Genomic DNA, 19074 nt, shown 5'->3' with positions numbered 1-19074 from the left:
CGATAATGCTTATCTGGAGATTTAAGGATAAGATCATGTCAGACATATAAAAATCTAGAGAAATAACATCATAGGGACAGGGCACAACCTAAACAAAGACTACAGAAATTTTGATACAGGAGGAACTCAAGTAAGACTGCTTTTGCTTTTATTAAAGCACAGTGAATTGTAGCAGAGTAGCAGAGAGATAGGCATAGGCATTGACCACTTATACAATAGCCTTCTATATCATAGTTAAGAGTTCGTTTTCTTTTTTGAGTTATTTGTTGTTTTTTGTTTTGTTTTGTTTTTTGCCGTAGGGCATGTGCGCTTGCTGGAGAGACAGAGAGACAGAAAGCAAGAAATCAGCTCTGAGGAGAGATGGCCACACTATAATCCCTTCTCCTTCATTTTCTCGGGATTTGGGGCATGCACACATACGTGCCCAGCATGAGTTTCAAGCCTCTGGGTCTGGGACTCAAGCTTGATCAGCCATGTTGGAGTCCAGTGCCTTAACCACTATGCCACCTGCTGCCCCCCACCCCCCCTCTTTTTTTTTTTATGTGCAAACAATAAGGCATTTAAGGGCGTCATGATATAGTTTGAAAAGATTCCTTTGGGAAAGGCACTGTTATGGGGGTTATTGAAGTTTATTGTGTTCCGCACTGAGATGAGGGCTATAAAGATGGAGAATATTGAATGAAATCTAGAAATCAGTATAAGTACAATATTAAATACAAAATGTATCAATTATGTGGCACCTGACTTAAATAAATGGTAGATAGTAGTATAGAGTATATTAGAGGAGGGAATAGGTTGAGATTGGGAATCAAGTTTTTGTTTGTTCACTTGTTTTGAATTGTCAAGGGATGAATGCACATGCCAGTGAGACACAGAGAGGAAGAAAGCACTCCCCAGTGGGGCATCATCTTACTGCAGTTCTTTCTCCATTTCTTCTCCATTGTCTGGCAGGATTTGGGGCACACATTAATATGCACCTGACATGTTTCTCAAGCTGCTGGGACTGAGATTTGAACCATGGCTGGCCATATGAGATCTGCCTCCCCTAACTACAAGGCAGTGAGGCCAGCCTGAGAATCAGGTCTCTTTTTAGATATTTTCTGTTTGGATTCTCTGTTAAGAGGCAGGTGAAAATAGTCATGTTCAAGAGAGAAGAAGGTATTGAAATCCATCCAGGAGATTTAAATGATGAGAACACTTATGGAATTTAAAGAGAATAAGACATGACCATCACTTCTGAGTAAAATAAAGGAAGGAAAAGGACCAGCAGGTGGAATAGTGGTTAAAACGTTAGACTCCCCCGTGGCCCAGTTCAAGACCCAAACCTGGAGGCTTGAAACTTATACAAGGTGTATATGCGTGCATGTCGAAAATCCCAAGAGGAGAAGGGATTTTCCTAGGGAGGGGTAGGGATTTTTCACTTTCTCTGTCTTTCTGGAGAGTGCACACACCCTATAGCTAAAAAAATCTCAAAAATAAATAATTCATAGAACTAGTGGAAAGAAAATTAGCAATCATATATAAAAAAATCACCGTCTTCAATTCTATCTAATTAACATTTATATCAGTAGAATGCTCCACCTAAAAAGACAATTTTTTTCTAAGGATAGGTCAATTATTCACAAAATAATATGTAATCATAAAACATACCTAATAATTGAAATCATACAAAGAGTATTCTCTGTGGCAGTAATTGACTTAACTACAGTTAAAAGAACAGGAAAATTTCCAAGCAGTTGAAAATTAAATAACACATTTATATGTAGTCCGTGGATCAAAGAGGAAGTCTTAGGAGAAAGACAGTCTGAGTGAAAGCAGGAAATATTCTGAACTGAACAAAAATGAAAATATATCAAAATTACAGGATGAGGATAGGATTTCATAAAATATTTTCAGTTTGCTTTATTAAGCTCTCCATTCTCCCTGATTTCTTGGTACTCTTGGCATAAATTGCATGTTCTAACTGTGGGCTACTAAGCAATAAAAAGGAAGAACTATTAATACATCTAATAACTTAGATGAATCAGAAGCATTATGCTGAGTGGAAAGAAGGCAGCTTAAAAGGTTATGTACCGTGATATGACATTCTGGAAAGGTAAAACTAAAGTGAAAGAAAACATCAGGAATTGCTACTGGTTATTGTGGGGAGGAGGAATATGAAAATGAAGAAGTAGCAAGAGAAATTTCTTCTGGTGTAACAGAACTGTTCTGTATCCTAATTGTCATAATGGTTATACAAATCTGTATGTCAGTAGTCATAGAACCATACACCAAAGAGTCAATTTTATTGTATATTAATTTTTTAAATTAATGTGAAAAATAAAAGTTTACAATTAATATGAAAGCTTGCCATTAATATGAAAGCTTGCCATTCCCTAGCCATGTTATATTTTCTTATTCTCATTTGTTTGCCAATGCTGTTGTCTCATTGTCACTTAATATATTTTTATCCATGCTTCAATTTTTTTTTTTAAATGAGAGATTTTTGCTGTAGGGTGTGTGAGCTCTCAGGAGAGACAGACAGACAAAGTGAGAAATCACCTGTTGGGGGATGACCACACTACAGTTCCTTTTCTTCCATTCTTCTCTTAGGATTTTGGGAACACACACATATGTGCTGCCTTGTGAGTTTTAAGCACCGCATCTGGGACTTGAACTGCAATCGAAAATGTGGGAGTCCAGCGACATAACCGTTACGCCATCTGCTGGTCCCCATACTTCAAATTTTATCTCACGTAACTCCTTCCTGAATCCTTTTCTTGTCTCCACCTGTTCCCATTGATACCTCAATTAGAGATGGTCTCTTATGAATGACCTAAAGCGATTCCAGTCTCAACTGCACAGCAAAATAATCACCTGAGGAGCTTTTGATAAACGCAAACTACCATCATCTTAGACCTACTGAGTTGAAATCTGCAGTGGTAGAGTCTACGAGTTTATTTGCTTATTTTATATACTTATTTACTTATTTTCTTGTTCAAATTTTTGTTGTAAGCTCTGAAGTAGTCCATTGCATTGTACTCTTTTTCATGCTTGAATCCCAATAGGATATACAGGTATTAGCAAATAATCAGTGTAAGATGTTTATGAGGGGCTCAGTGATGGAGCAATGGTGATACAGCTGAACTCGTATGCGAAAGATCTTGGGATTGCCTCTTAGGACTTTCCTAAGCATGCAGTGCCTATGTGTGACACAAGCTGGCAGAAGCTGTGGTTAGATGGCAGTGTGGAAGTCTTTCTCTGAAGAAATAAATGAATACACTTTTTTTAAAAACATTTGTGGAAATACATATTAAGGCAGCATGGGATATATAGGATAAATAAAAAATATTTAAGCCAAAGATTGGAGGTAAATACATTTTAGATAGATTGTACATAAAAGTACAAAAGAAAAACGAATTAAATTTTGAAAGAAGGCCACAAAAACTGTAATACTGAAAGTTTAGGAAAAATACAAGGCGAGAATAGAGAGTTAGGCAAAGAACAATGTAGGCATATTAAAGATTTTGGTCTTTTATGCGTAAGAATAAGTTTTAAGTTTGCCTAGGGTGACATGTTTAAATTTTCCTTTTTAAAATTATGTGGGATAATCTAAAAGAGATTTGTTAATTATTTGCTAATGTCTTATTAAATGCAACATTAAGTATTTTTATTATTAAAATAGTCCTTTCAGATAGTCCTAGATTTACATACACAAATGGAAGCTTGAGCCCTGAAATCCTAGTTCTTCACTTTGGAATACATATGGGATGATTAATTATGCAAAAGAGAGCATTCGTTAACAAGTGTTTAACGACCTCTAAGTTTTCTCCTCTTAGGTGTAGAGTGTTGTGCTTATGATAGAACTGGTAGCTGTTTCCAAGAGCTGATTTTTAAATTTTCAAGAATTTTAGAAATTGGTTGTTAAACCAATTCATTAAAAATACCATAATCTCATTAAGAACAAAATACTCAAAATTCATTATTTACCAATTTACCACATTTTACCATTTATGCCTTTGAGGTTCTTTGTATCTGTTGTATCTGCATGGTGAAAATATTGTAGAATCATATGCTGTCACACATTTTTTGCCAGCTTGATTATGTTGGTAGCTTGAAATCAACCACAAAATTGGGACCAGCAGTTAGCGTAATGGCTATGTCGCTGGGCTCCCATGAGGTCGACTGCGGTTTGCGACCCAGACCCGGTGGCTTAAAACTCGCGCGGGGCACGTGTGCATGCGTGCCCAAGATCCCGAGAGGAGAATGGAGAAGAAGGGATTGCGGCGTGGCCATTCCCCCTTGGAGGTGATTTCTCGCTTTCTGTCTCTCTGTCTCTCTGTCTGGCGAGCACACGTGCCCTATAGTGAAAACCTCTCCAAAATAAAAAGAAATCAATCATAAAATGGGAGTATTTACCACATGAAAATTGGCAAACACTAAGAACCAGGATTTTTAACCCAAGAGTTGATTTCAAATTTACCAGCATAGGCACTAGCAGGTGGTGTAGTGATTAAGGCCCTGCTCTCACATGACCAACTGAGGTATGAGTCCCAGACCTGGTGGCTTGATGTGTGTGCTCAAAATCCTGAGAGGAACATGGAAGAGAAGGGATTGTTGTGTGGCCATCCCCTCTGGAGGGTGATTTCTCATTTTCTCTCTCTGTCTCTCTGGAGAATGCATGTACCCATAGCAAAAACAAACGAACCGACAGACAAAAAAAACTTTCAGAAAAAAATAAAATTACCAGCATAACTGTTACATGAAATCTGTTTCTATTAATTGTAACTAAATTGAAATAAAAATACATTTTGTCAAAGAAATAATATTAAAAATACAGACTTGATAGAGTGGAAATAGCACTCACTTTTAGTACCATTTTTATGTTAATGGTGAGTTAAATAGTTGTGTTTTTTCGTTTTGTATTTTTTTTTTTTTGGCTGAGTTGTCAGCCTAACCACAATATATGAAACCTTATTTGCAGGAGATTGGTAATATGTATACTAGATTCTAAATACTTCCTTGATGATTTTCCCAGCTTGGTTGAGTCAGGGTTGTAGCAGAAGTTGACACAAATGACTACATTTAAAAAAAAAAAAAATGCCAGAGAGCAGAAAACTTTAAAGGAAAATTTTAAGCACTAGGATAAGTTATTGAGTGGAAGAATTAGTGTCTTCTTTCCGAATAGTTATCTACAAGGATTTTGGTAGAATTCCTTTGGCCAGTAGATCTCCTTGAATCAGCGGGTATGGTTTTGGGAGGTCATTTCTATTGATTAGAATTTCTTGTTATTTAACTGATTTTGGTTTTCCACAGTGCTTTCACATCTCTTCCAAAACACAGACCTGGTTTCTGGTCTGATGTAGCTCTGGCTGTAGGTTCTCGATCTGCTGAAGAATGCCAGAGGAAGTACATGGAAAATCCCCAAAGAAAACAATCCAAGAAACACGTCTCTAGAAAAAGGCCAGCAAATCTCAAAATTCAAAATGGTAACCTTTGTAGTAAATAGGTTTTTTTTTTTTCAGTGCTTAGTATAGATTTCTCATCACTCATTACGTATATTTTATGTTTACTCGTGAGCCTTGTTATAGATGCTTTCTTAAAATGTTGAAGCTAGAAAGAACTTCAGAGATCATCTGTTTCATTGTAAGTTTTACATAGCTCGCTACTTCTATCAGTAGTTGCTTAGCAACCTAGTGCTTTGAGCTTATTCTATGAAATCTGCAGTTGGATCCAGTGATTTTAATATCTGGATTATTACTCTAAGGATCTAATTTATTTCGAGGCCATTTGGGTAGGGCCCCTAGTAATTCATGAGAAAACTCAATAAATTCCATTTTTCTAGTCCCAGGATTATATACAATGACTATGGTTGCTAGTAAAAGTGTTTTATGTCATGGAGGCCTTGTAATAAGCTTTAGGGAGTACCTGGTATCTCTACCATAATACAAAAAGGCTTATATTTTAACGAAATCAATAAATTAGGTATTCAACAAGGAAGATATGGGGCATAGCATAGCATAAAGACCTTTTTAACTTCACTCCGCCTAGTCTTACGTAGTTTTTTTCACGAGTATTATGTGAGATAACCATATTGTATAGATCTCAATGAAAAAAGAATAATTTGTTATATAGACTTATACAATAATAGAGTCTGAATTTATTTAATATGAACACACAGTTTAGAGTTTGCAAAAGACTATTGACTTTGTAGAGCAGTTACTATAAATGAACAACCAAAACCTTATTGAAATGTTTTTCTGACTCTTAAGGCAAGAGAGGTGATGCAGATAAGAAGCAAACTGTTAAGATAACTGCCAAAGTGGGAACTCTAAAAAGGAAGCAACAGATAAGGGATTTTCTGGAACAGTTGCCAAGAGATGATCACGATGACTTTTTCAGTACAACACCTTTACAGAAACAAAGAGTACTGGTAAGAGTCTTAAATGTATGAAATCATTGTTTTAATAACTTATAATGGCTTTATATATTTCATTCACTGACATTTCGGTCGTTTTGATAACTTCCACATACATGACCAAAGTATAGTGTAGGAAGTGGTCTACTAGTATTTGCTCTTCTCACTGACTTCAAGAGTCTGCCTTTCAATAAAGTTCAAAGGTAATATTTGTAGAAACAAATATAAGGCCCAGAAATAGGTCAAACATATATTTAAAATTTAATATATTATGAGGCAAGCTTTTAAAAACTGGTGATAAGAAAAGATTGTTATATGGGCCAGCCAGGTGGTATGGTGGTTAAGGATGACTGTGCAGTTTGAGTACCAGACCCAGTGGCTTGAAAAGCATGCTGGGCATGTGTGCCTAAAATATTGAGAGAAGAATAGAGGAGAAGGGATTGAGGTTTGGCCATCCCCCCCAGGGGAGTTACTTACTTTCTCTTTCTCTCTCTCTCTCTCCTATGAGCACATACACCCTGTAGTAAACTAAAAAGACAAAAAGATTGCTATGTGCTGAAAACTGGGAAGAGAGTTAAGCGATATTAGCATAAAATGGACTATTCATATGTAGAAAATTAATTTTTGTAACATGAAAAGTGGTGTAAGTAGTAGAGATGGCACTTTGACCTGGTGCTTAAGTGAGCCAGGCTCAACATGGGCTACCACATAGTTTTGAGATCCTGACTGGGCAACTTGAGAAACATGCTGGGTATGTACTTACATGTTCAAAATCCCAACAGGATGGAAATAGGGTGGGGCTGCAGTTTGACTATGCGCTATTTGCAGGGTGCTTCCTCCCTCCCTCTCTGTCGGGGTCCAGGACTCGAACCACGGTCAACTACATGGGAATCCAGTGACATAGCCATTACACTAACTGCTGTTCCGGATATTGGCTACGCTTTTACAGTGTCAAATTTGAGTAGCCAAGACAGAGACTATACAGGTCACAAAGCCTGAAGTATTTACTGTCTGTTTACAGAAAACCTTTGTCTAACTTTTCTCAACCTGCTGCTATTGTCTCCACTTTTTACAATAGAAAGTCAAGTTTTTTGGAGGTTAAATTCTGTCCTTTACCTATTATTGTTTTTAATTATCTAACTTGGGAAGTTTTAAGGTAGATGAAACTTAACCCAACATAAAATATTTTGTGATAATGAGAAATATATTTTTATGGGTGCCTACTGATAATAAATATTTTTGCTTTAGTTGCCAAGTTTCCAAGACAGTCAAAATGATGATGATATTGTGCCGAACATGGACAAAAACCCAACAACTCCATCATCAGTTATCTTTCCATTGGTAAAAACACCTCAGTGTCAGCATGTCAGTCCAGGCATGCTAGCCTCTATAAATAGGTAAGTATTTATATATATGATATGTTAATTCTCTGAATTAGCACATAGAGAAATATTTAAACATTTCATGAGTCGAAGAATGTAGATGCCAGTAATGGGAAGAATCATTAAAAAAAAAAAAAAAGAAAAATGATTGAAAAGTTTCTAGGTGTTAAGGATAGACAGTTACAGCAATTAAGGATCTATTCAACAAATAGTGTAGGGATATAGCTCACATTTTACACCAGCATGAATATCAATGAATCAAAGTTTTACATGCAAAAAATTACAGTATAAAAAAATACCTAGGGCTGGCCCCATAGCCTTGTGGTTAGGGAACCAGATCCCACTTGGCTGATCACAGTTCAAATCACACCACTTGGAGCTTGAAAAACCTTCTACATGCTGTATGCCTAAAATCTAGACAGGATGAGAAAATGGAGGATAAGGAATGACCACACCATGTGCTTTCTCTGTCTCTCTTGGATGCAAGAAATTATCCCTCTGGCAATTAAAAAATTCCAAAAGAGGGACCAGCAGTTGGTGTAATGACTTTGTTGCTGGATCCCATGTAGTCGACCACGGTTCGAGTCCTGGGCCTGGTGGCTTAAACTCAGCCGGGCACATGTGTGTGCGTGCCCAAGATCCCGAGAGGAGAATGTAGGAGAAGGGATTGCAGCATGGCCATCCCCCCTGGGGGGGGGGTGATTTCTTTCTGGGACCAGCAGTTAGTGTAATGGCTATGTTGCTAGACTTCCACGTAGTCAACCGTGGTTCACGTCCTGGACCTGGTGGCTTAAAACTCAACGCCAGGCGTGTATGCATACGTGCCCAAGATCCCGAGACGGGAATGGAGGAGAAGGAATTGTGGCGTGGCCACCCCCCATGGGGGGTGATTTCTCACTTTCTGTCTCTCTGTCTCTCTCTGTCTGGCAAGCGCACGCGCCCTATAGCAAAAACCTCTCCCCCCCAAAAAAAAATTCCAAAAGAAATTTTGGAGATTTTTTTAATCTCAGTTTAGTGAAGATCTTTCTAACTACGATGTAAAATCCAGAAACCATTAATGAAAAGAATAATAAAATGAAACATATTTTAAAAAATGTGAAAAAGTTATACTTGGTACCAACCACCATAAACAATCAAAAGACAAGTAATCTGAGAAAAGAACTTAACCAATTTATCACAGGAAAAAGGCTAATTTCCCTAATATATACAGCACTCCTACAAATTAACAAGGAAAGGGAAGCCATTTTCATGTATTAGCAATAAGAAAGTAAATTAGTAAAATCTCAGCCACAGTTTGTTGGAATTTAACACTATTATAAATGCACATGCCATTTGACTTGCTTCTAGAGTTGTAAATGAGCAGCTTATTACAGCATTGCTTGTAATGGCAAAACTGAAATGCCCATCAGCAGGTACTGAGGTATATCAGATAGTTATAGAAATTCGTAAAGAAAAAATAATAGTATTAGTATGTCAAAATTGTGAAAAAAAGCTAGATATGGTGAAATGATGTACTACTACCTGTGTAAATAAATAGAGGCTATATGTGTGTATACATGTTTACATAACCTGTGTAGATGTCTTTATTGAGATTGCCATAAATGTTTGTATTGCAATAGACTCTCTGAAAGTATGTTTTAGAAACAAAATTTTATGATACCTAGGGGGAGTAGCTAGGGTATCTAAGACAAATGAGAAGGAGACTTTTAAATTTTTGAACCATGTGAATATAAGAATTTCTTGAAATGTCAAAAATTTTTAAAAAGCAGAAGTGCCCAATAGTCAGATGTCCACATGAAAAGAAGTGAGAATAGTCTATTCCATTTGGCAGTTAAGAAGCCAGTGCTAGCCAGGTGCTGTGGCAGATTCCTCTAGTCCCAGCTTCTGGGAAGGCTAAGGCAGGAGGATTGTGAATTCAAAGCCAGCCTGAACAAAATAGTGAGACCCTCTTTCAGTTAAAAAAAGAAAAAAAAACTAATGTTGATCTTAGTAAGAGCAATTTCTGTAGTATGAGAGACAGAGTCCAGATGATGACTGAGAAAAGACTATTAAGTACTCTCAGAAAGTGTGGTGAAATTTTAATTTGTGTTTATTGGATATTTTTTCCTTGCAGTTCACGGATTTTTTTTTTCACACGTTATATTTTATTTTGTTTTAGTATTTAGTGAAAGTTAAAAGCATATTAAGAAAATAATTTTGGACAAAATTTTGGTAAGACTTTGGCCAATTCATCAGAAACTGTTCTGTGGAAATACGTGATTTGGGCAAATATGTACCTATATAAACAAAGATGATCACAAAGAATAGACTAAAATCTTGAAAATGACCCAAAAGCCCCAGTATAAACAATTATGAAATTAAAATTTACCCCTATGGTAAAATATATAACATTAAAATCATTCTTCAAGAATTTTTAATGAGTAATATTTAGTGGATAGTTTTTGTTTTGTTTCTGTTTTTAATTTGCTATATTGCATATGTGATTCCCCAGAGAAAGGGAGAGACAGAGAGGGAGAAAAAGACAAAGTGAGAAAGCATCCCCCACGGGGGGAATGGCCATGCTGCAGTCCCTTCTCCTTCACTCTCTTGGGATTTTAGGCATGCATATAAAATCCGGTGTGTTTTTCAAGCCACGTGGTCTAGTACTTGCACTACACAGCTAAGCCATGTGAGATTCAACTGCCTTAACACTGCGCCACCAGCTGACTCATGATGAATAGTTTTTTTGTTTTAGTTTTTGCTATAGGGTACACATGTGTTCACCAGAGATAGAGAAGAGGGGAAATGAGAAATCAGTCCCCCAGGGGGGAGAGCCTCACCTCAATCCCTTCTCCTCCAGTATTGGGATTTTTAGCACACACGCACATGAGCCCTTCTGGGTCTAGGACTGGAACTACAGTCAGCCATGTGGGGTCTAGTGCCTTAACCTTCACATCACCTGGTGGCCCATGGTGAATTGTTTGTTTGTTTGTTTATTTAATTTTTAGAGAGATTTTTTTGCTATAGGGTAGGGTGTGTGTGCTCACCAGATAGACAGAAAGCGAGAAATCACTTCTTAGGGGGGATGGCCACGCTGCAGTCCCTTCTCCAGGCTCCTCTTGGGATTGTGGATATGCAGGCTTGAATTTTAAGCCACTGGGTGTGAGACTCAAACTGCGGTCAACTAAATGGGATTTCAGCAATGTAATCATTACACCATCCACTGGTTCACCCCCCCTCCCTTTTTAAGAGAGAGATTATTTATTGTAGGGCACGTGCACTTGTCAGAGAGAGACAGAAAGTGAGAAATCACCCCCCAAAGGGGATGGTCATGCGTTCTCTCCTTCTCCATTCTCCTCCTAGGATTTTAGGCACGCACACATGCCCAGCATGAGTTTTTAGTTACCGAGTCTGGGACTCTAACCACTGTCGACATGTGGGAGTCCAGCCATGTAACCATTATGCCATCTACTGGACCCAGTGATGAATAGTTTTTAAAAGCTAAGAAATAAAATTACATACATGACCCCAATTTTACATAACATATTTTCATGAAGAAGTTTCTTTTTTTTTTTAAAGAATTATTTTATTTAACTTTATTAATTTTTTAATTTAACCTGATAGGGACAGAGAGAGGGAAAGTGAAAAAGCAAGCCTCCAGGTCTGGGACTTGAACTGCAGTCAGCCATGTGGGAATCCAGCACACTGAAGCACCACCTGCCGGCCTCAAGAGAAGCTTCTTAACGAAAACATGTGGTTTGCCATTTTCTCTAGCCTATGGAATGATGCTGATGTGCGTTGTTGGTTTTGGTTTGTTTGGGAGAGAAGGAGGGTATTTTTGTCACCTTATAACACTTTTACAATTAGGAAACATGTTTATTTCTTATAGAGTACATGATGGACTCAATAACACAAATCCTTAATTCCTAAAATTTCTATAAGAAAATTGAGTTTTCTGGGGCTGGCAGGTAGGGTGATGGCACTGGACTCCCATATGGCCAACCTTGGTTCAATTCCTTTACCTGGTGGCTTGCTTTCTCACTTTCCCTCTCTGTCTCTTGCCCTCTCAGGTCAAATTAAAGTTTAAAAGAAAAAAAAAAATGAAAAAAATGAGTTTCCTGAGTGCTACCTCTTGCCTCTTGACCAGTTCTATTAGTTGACTTTTTTTTTTTTTTTTTAATTTAGTGTATACTCACCAGAGAGAGAAAACACTCTTCAATGGGATATGGTCATACCAGTCCTCTTTTCTTCCAGTTCTCTATCCCATCAGGAGTTTAGGATGTATGTGCACACACACGTGCGTGCACACACACACACATCGTACACATGCGTACATGCCTGGCATGTTTTTCAAGCTGCCCAGACTGGGACTCAAACCATAATCAGCTATGCAGGATCTGGCTCTTTAGGCACAAGGCTTAACTGCTGCACTATACCATCTGCTCTAGTTGACTTACTTTTTAAAATAACTTCAAATAATGAAACAGGTTTATCACTTTGGAAGTAAAAAATATATTTGGTGTACAAAGAGATCTCTCTGTATGAGGTGCTGATGCTGAATGGGATCAGTTGTTCTTAAACACCTTAATAGCACCTGGCAAGGCTTATTCACTTGCTAGGCCGTAGTGCTTATGAGTCATAATGTAAGTATCTTAATAGCATCATTTATACATTTCATCATATCTTTAAGGTTGCTCCCCCTAAAAAATAAAGAGGGTAATCATTTATATAAGATCTTGGAGCCAAGGGAGAGGATGAAAATTAAGGTTAAGCTGGTGTTTCTGTCACAAGTGGGACTAGAAATTTTAACGAAGGGGAATTGAAAACAGTCATTCTCTTTGGCTTCAATGTTCATCTCTAAGTTTTGATTCAAGCCTATTTGCTAAGAATGAGGAGAGGAAGACATAAGGTAAAAAAAAAAAAAAAAGCCCTTTATAGTTGGTATGAGGAATACAAGAAAGATATAGTTATGTAGAAATAAAATGTTTGTTGAGCTGTAATCAAATTGAGGATTTTTTTTCTTTTTTTGGAGAGGTTTTTGCTATAGGGCGCGTGTGCTTGCCAGACAGAGACAGACATAGAGACAGAAAGTGAGAAATCACCCCCTAGGGGGGATGACCACACCATAATCCCTTCTCCTCCATTCTCCTCTCGGGATCTTGGGCACACATGCACACGCGCCCGGCTTGAGTTTTAAGCCACCAGGTCCAGGACTCAAACCTCGGTCGACTATGTGGGAGTCCAGCGACATAGCCATTACGCTAACTGCTGGTCCCTCAAATTGAGGATTTTCATTACAAGACATAAGCTGGTAATGTTACAAAAGTAAATCTAAAGACGAAGTTTCAGTAGATGAAGTTTCAGTGGGAATTTTGGAAAAGAAATGCAGCAAGATTAGTTGGAACAAGCATAGATGGGACAGTGAACCATAGTGAAGCATAACATCCTAGAATTCTGTGTTTCTTTTATTTAATATGTTTGATTGAAGTAATTTGTGTATCTCCATAGGCACACCATTGTCTCCTTTCAAATAGAAAACAAAATAGAATTTCTAAAGATTGAAATAGATCTTAGATTAATTTTGTCAATTGCTGTTCAGACTGGATAAAAATATAACAATGATGACTTGAAATTATGAGGGGATTTAAAAAAGTCTGCAGAAAAATGTAATGTACAAGTTTATTTTGGTGCAAAAAAATTAAAATCCATGTATAAGTTCTTCATAATACACATTTTTTCTGTGAACTTCTGAAGACCCCTTGTGTTTTATATTTAAACAGGGATGATTGTGATAAATATGTTTATCGTATGCAAAAAAATTATAAAAGTAATGGTGGCATTGTCTGGGGCAACATCAAGAAAAAAACAGTAAGTATTTTTATTATTTATCCAACACTTAAACATAGAACAATTATAATATTTAATAAGTTTTTTAAGTTAAGTAACATGTGCCCTTGAGGTATTTAGAACGTTGTACAAGTAAATTATGAGGCCATGAATGAGCTAAGTACACAAAGTACTTGGATTACAGATGTCAGTTCACAGACTTTTTAATTTGAGTAAGATGAGAATAAGTAAAAAAAAAATTATTTGAAGGACCAGCAAGTGGCATGGTGGTTAAGGCACTGGACTTTGGCCAGTTGGTTTGAGTCTGGGACTCGGTGGCTTAAAAACTCACGCTGGGTGCATGTTAAGTGTTTATACTACAAAATCATCATAGTATTATTCCTCTCAGAGTCTGTAAAGTAAATATACAGATTACATAATCTCAGGGAGCTTATTAAACCCCAGATTCTGGTTCACCTCTGAGATTCTGCATTTCTAACAAGCTTCTGTACCATAAATCATACTTACTGTAAGACAAAGCTACTCAGCCTGGTTTTCTCAAAATGAGAACAGTTTGATATGAAAATATATATATTTTTAAAATTTTTATGTATTATTGTTATTTTTTAAATTTGACCAGAGAGAAAGAGGGAGGGAGAGAGGGCAAAAGTGAGAAAGTAAGCCTCCAGGTCCAGGACTTGAACTGTGGTTGGCCATGTGGGAGCCCAGCACCTTAACCACCATACAACCTGCTGGCCCCTGAATATATATTTTTAATGGACTTACCTGTTAAAAACTTTACATTTCTAGGATCATCTTTACTTATAGTCTACCAAACTATTGTGTTGTCGGGAAAGTCTTGACACATTTTTGCATAGAAAAAAACACATCATGACTTTCCCGATGACCTAATATATTTGGGATCTAGTCCCATTTATCGCATAGCCTAATAGTTGTAGCCTATGTGTTCAGATGGAAAAAACAAAAGATACAGTATTAAAAGTTATAATTTTAGGGCTGTCAGGTGGTATAGCGGTTGAGGCATTTGGACTTCCATATGGTCAACCATGGTTTCGAGCCTTGGACCTGGCAGCTTGCTTTCTTGATATCCCTCTCTGTCACTTTCTGGTCAAATTTAAAAAATGATGACGAGAACGACTAAAGTTATATATATAAAAAAAAAGTTATCTCATTGTTCACATTGTTCATGTGTGGTATGACACTGGGGAATCATGATGGTATTTGTGTCACTGAATGCTTTCAAGGGCTAAATGATAAACTATCATGTTTTGTCTCATCTTCCTAAGAAAAAAAAAAAAAAAAAAAACTTTAACGTTAGCACAGGGGGTATACTCTGCCATATTTTGCTCTATTCTTTTTTTTTAAAAGATTACCAGCAGTGGGCAGTAGTTTGAGTAGTCTGAGAAGCACTAATATGTGTGAGCATACACTTAAAACTTGCCATGTACATTACCCTTTTTTAATGAAATGTTTTATTATCTTTTTAAATTTGCTATGGGACACGTGCACTTACCAGAGAGAGATGGAAGGAAAATGAAAAAGCAAGCTGCCACGTCTGGGACTCATACTGCAGTTGGCCATGTAGGAGTCCAACCATGCCACCTGCTGGCCTGTATACATTACCATTTCAACGACTAATTTAAGGTATCAAGAATTAATATTTTCAGGGACCAGCAGTTAGCATAATAGCTATGTCACTGGACTCCCATGTAGTCGACCACGGTTCGAGTCCTGGGCCTGGTGACTTAAACTCATGCTGAGCACATGTGCGCCCAAGATCCTGAGAGGAAAATGGAGGAGAAGGGATTGGGGCATGGCCATCCCCGGGGGGGTGATTTCTTGCTTTCTTTCTCTGTCGTTCTGGCAAGTGCACGTGCCCTGTAGCATAAACCTCTCCAAAAAAAAAAAGAGAGAATATTTTGCAAGTTTTCCAAATACAGATTTTTACCAATAGTTATGATTTTAATAATTATGATAAATTATGTTTAATATCCAAATATTAAATTATTTAAATAACATAAGTACTTAATACATCTTGGCAATTTTCAGAAGCCCATAAACTATCCTTGAACTATAATATTTTCTTATAATAGTATTTGCCAGCAATGGGAAACAACATTGAGTAAGTTGTGGTTCCTGCCTTGGATAAATTCAGCTTGAAAGAGAATTGGGCATTTCAAAGATAATTATGATTAAGTGTTGTTTTAGGCATATATATTCAAAGCACTTCAGAGTTTGATAAAGCATGTTTAATTTTGTTTAGGTTTGAGTAGGCTTCACAAGAGGTACCGTTTAAATATTAATATGAACCCTTCCTTAGGTTGAAACTGATTTTTCAACTCCAACATCCAGAAGAAAAACCCAGTTTAACAAAGGTAATACACCTATATCTTTCTTTTGTAGCCCAGTTCTGTTAATCTTCTTATTTAGAGGATATTAAAATGAATTGCTTTCGGGGCCAACAGTTAGCGTAATGGCTGTGTCGTTGGACTCCCATGTAGCCAACCACTGTTCAAGTCCTGGACCTGGTGGCTTAAACTCATGCCTGGCGCTTGTGTGTGTGCCCAAGATCCCGAGAGGAGAAAGGATTGTGGTGTGGCCATCCCCCCTGGGGGGTGATTTCTCACTTTCTGTCTGTCTGGCGAGCGCATGTGCCCTATAGCAAAAACCTCTCAAAAAAAAGAGAAAATGAATTGCTTTCAAGTGAACAGACCTTCCATTTAGTTGCTTATACTTAAATTTTATTGAAATTAGTTTTAGAAATGTATTAATCCTCTTAAACTTCTCTTTACAGATTTAGGAGAAAACTCTGGTATTGGAAAACTTTTCACTAATCCTACTATGCAGTCTTTAGATGAAGAAGAGCAAGATTATTATTTTTCAAACTCTGATTCTGCAGAGTAAAACTATTTCTAGGATCTTTACCATAGACCAGAGTATTTGGACCTTCACTGGGAGTACATGTTATTTTCTTTATAACACAGCTTCATATGAAAATGTGAACTCTCTTCAAAGGTTTCATGTGTTTATATTCAAAGCAAAATATCCTATACTTGTCATTGTTGCAGCTTACTAAAAATGTAAGGAAAATTATTTTTCTCTTATAGATGTTTGTGAATGTTTTTCCCATATTAAAAAATATATACAGAAGTCTCTTATAGGCATCTCAGTCTGTTTACTTGAAGAAAATCATGCCTTAGCCAACCAAATTTTTTAAAAGCTTTCAAGAAAATGTTTCTATTCTTAAGTGAGGGAAGGAACAGGATGAGAGATTGTTGGTAGCTGTGAAAACTTTCAAGTTAGCATTTGTTACCACTTGGTATACAAGCCAGTTGATCCAACATTTAAATTACATCGTTGAAACTACTTGATATTCTTCTCTCCAGTTGTTAAAACTTGTGGTTGGAGTATCTATGAAACCTATGTTAATTTATTACTTATTCATTAATTTATTAGTTAGAAGATAGATTTTGCTGCATTCTTAAGCCTTATTTGCATAAGCAAATATAGATTAATTTCAGTCTCATTATTAGACTAAATTAGATATTCAGGTAATAGACCCACTTATAAGGAGTCAAGTTAATATGTTTTGTCATAGTAAACATTCTTTTCCTTTCACTGATAGCTTATTTAGAAATTTTTTTTAGCTTCTTCTGCCACTACGTTTTAAAGTTTTGACACAGAATGTTTTTCATCCGGTTACAGGTGTACATTAATCTACCTTGCTCTCCAGTTAGATTTTACAAATAAAATTAGTTTGCTTTTATAGTATTTGTTTCTTGTGTTTTTTGTTTGTTTTAATTACTAGAAAATAAATATTTTTGTACTGGTCGTGTTAAAGATTCCTCAAAAAAATCCACAATTTTTAGAAGATAACATTTGTTTTCTAAGAATCCAGTCAGAAGGATCAGAAGGTGCTGTACTAGTTAATGCGCCGGACTCTCCTGTGGCTAACCATGATTCAGGTCCTGGATCCAGAGGCTTGAAACTCACGCCAGTCACATGTGCATGTGTGATTAAAATCTCCAGAGGAGAATGGAAGAGAAGGGATTGCTGCATGGCTACCCCCCACCCACCCCCAGGGGGGGTGGTCTCTCACTTTCCCTCTTTCTGACTTTTGGGTGAGTGCCCTGTGAAAAAACCTTTAAAAAAAATTAAAAAGAGAAGAATCTAGTCAGGGTCCAGCTGGTAACATGGTGGTTAAGGTGGCTGGATCCCTCATGGCTGGCTGTGTGGTTCGAGTCCTGAACCCAGCAGCATGGAGGACTTTCTCACTTTCCCCCTTTTCTGTCTCTCTGAGGCAAATTTAAAAACAACAATGGACCAGCAGGTGGTGTGGTGGTTAAGGCGCTGGACACACTCCTACATGGCCAACCATGGTTCAGACGTGGTGGCTTGCTTTCTCACTTTCGCTTTCTCCTTCTCTGTGTCTCTCTGGTCAAATTAAAATAAATGAATGAATAAATAAAATTTAAAATAAATCATTAATAAAAAAATCTAATCAGTAGTAGTCAGCAGTTATGTAACTACAGACTTTATAGAAACAAGATTTAAGAAAATTCCTACACTTGAACTATAAAATCATTCTTATTTAGACTACCATGACTGTTTCTGCCACAAAGTACCCTACTAAATATAAGATGGAACAAAAGAAAGGGTTCTTTTAGAATAGCCCTAAAAAATACTGTTGTAGAACTTTAGATGCCAGTGTTTGATATGCTATGCTGCTTGAAGTGAATGGGGTAGTGTTTTAAAAGCTGAGATGGTGGTTAAATCCTATAACAAACAAAAGGTAAAAATAGCAGAGACTTGACCAAACCAAAAGTCCAACCTCCACTCTCCATATTTCCTTTAGAACTCTGGTAACCTGCTTCACATTCTGTTGTATCTTACCTCCCAGGTGTCTAGTTAGTCCTGTTTCTACCAGATGAGGTAATGAGGCTTAAGTAACATATAAAGGCAATATGAAGAGGAAAGAAGTACTTTAAAGGCTAAAGGACTGAAATAAAATGGATTAATAATAGGGCATACAGTTAAGGACTATTAAATGAGAATATAGTAGGGGGTTATTGCAAGCCCAAATATAGATAAGCTATTGTTCTCCACACAGCAAGCATAAATAAAGGTAATGTCCCTCAAACCATATTCCTTAATGTAAATTTTTGTCTGATAGGTGGGTACATAGGGGAGTCCCAGCATTGGTATGTGCATGGAGATAATGCCAAGAAGTCAGCTGGCCAAGATCAGTGTGAAGTTGGACTGCATGCTTCTGGCAAGCACTGGGCCGAGCACTACCAGCGGTCTGCACTGCATAACACCTCTAACAGGCCAGATAGCAGCAGTAGGAACTAGAACTTCTTTTCACTGAGTTGAACATTGTCTCACTATAAGAGAAATGTTTAAAAAGTCTAGTCATATGCAGTATATTCTAGATGGGAAATCACATTTTGTATGCTGTGATGATGCTTA

General features: G+C 37.1%; 1 protein-coding gene across 1 annotated transcript in view; it reads left to right on the top strand.

Moving 5' to 3' along the window:
• MIS18BP1 (MIS18 binding protein 1) overlaps positions 1-17325 on the top strand; it is a 50080-nt gene extending 32755 nt beyond the window's left edge. The window contains exons 13-18 of the mRNA XM_027776645.1: positions 5296-5468; positions 6252-6412; positions 7646-7794; positions 13539-13626; positions 15926-15980; positions 16400-17325. Of these exons, the coding sequence (XP_027632446.1) occupies positions 5296-5468; positions 6252-6412; positions 7646-7794; positions 13539-13626; positions 15926-15980; positions 16400-16509 (736 nt within the window). The 3' untranslated portion in view covers positions 16510-17325. The remainder of the gene's footprint in view (positions 1-5295; positions 5469-6251; positions 6413-7645; positions 7795-13538; positions 13627-15925; positions 15981-16399) is intronic.
• Positions 17326-19074: the final 1749 nt, after the last annotated feature.

Source organism: Tupaia chinensis, unplaced genomic scaffold (genome assembly GCF_000334495.1).
Source record: "Tupaia chinensis unplaced genomic scaffold, TupChi_1.0 Scaffold000691_1, whole genome shotgun sequence".
NCBI lineage: Eukaryota > Metazoa > Chordata > Mammalia > Scandentia > Tupaiidae > Tupaia > Tupaia belangeri.
The sequence above is the reverse complement of the archived record's forward strand: the minus strand, read 5'-3'. Positions and strand labels throughout refer to the sequence as shown.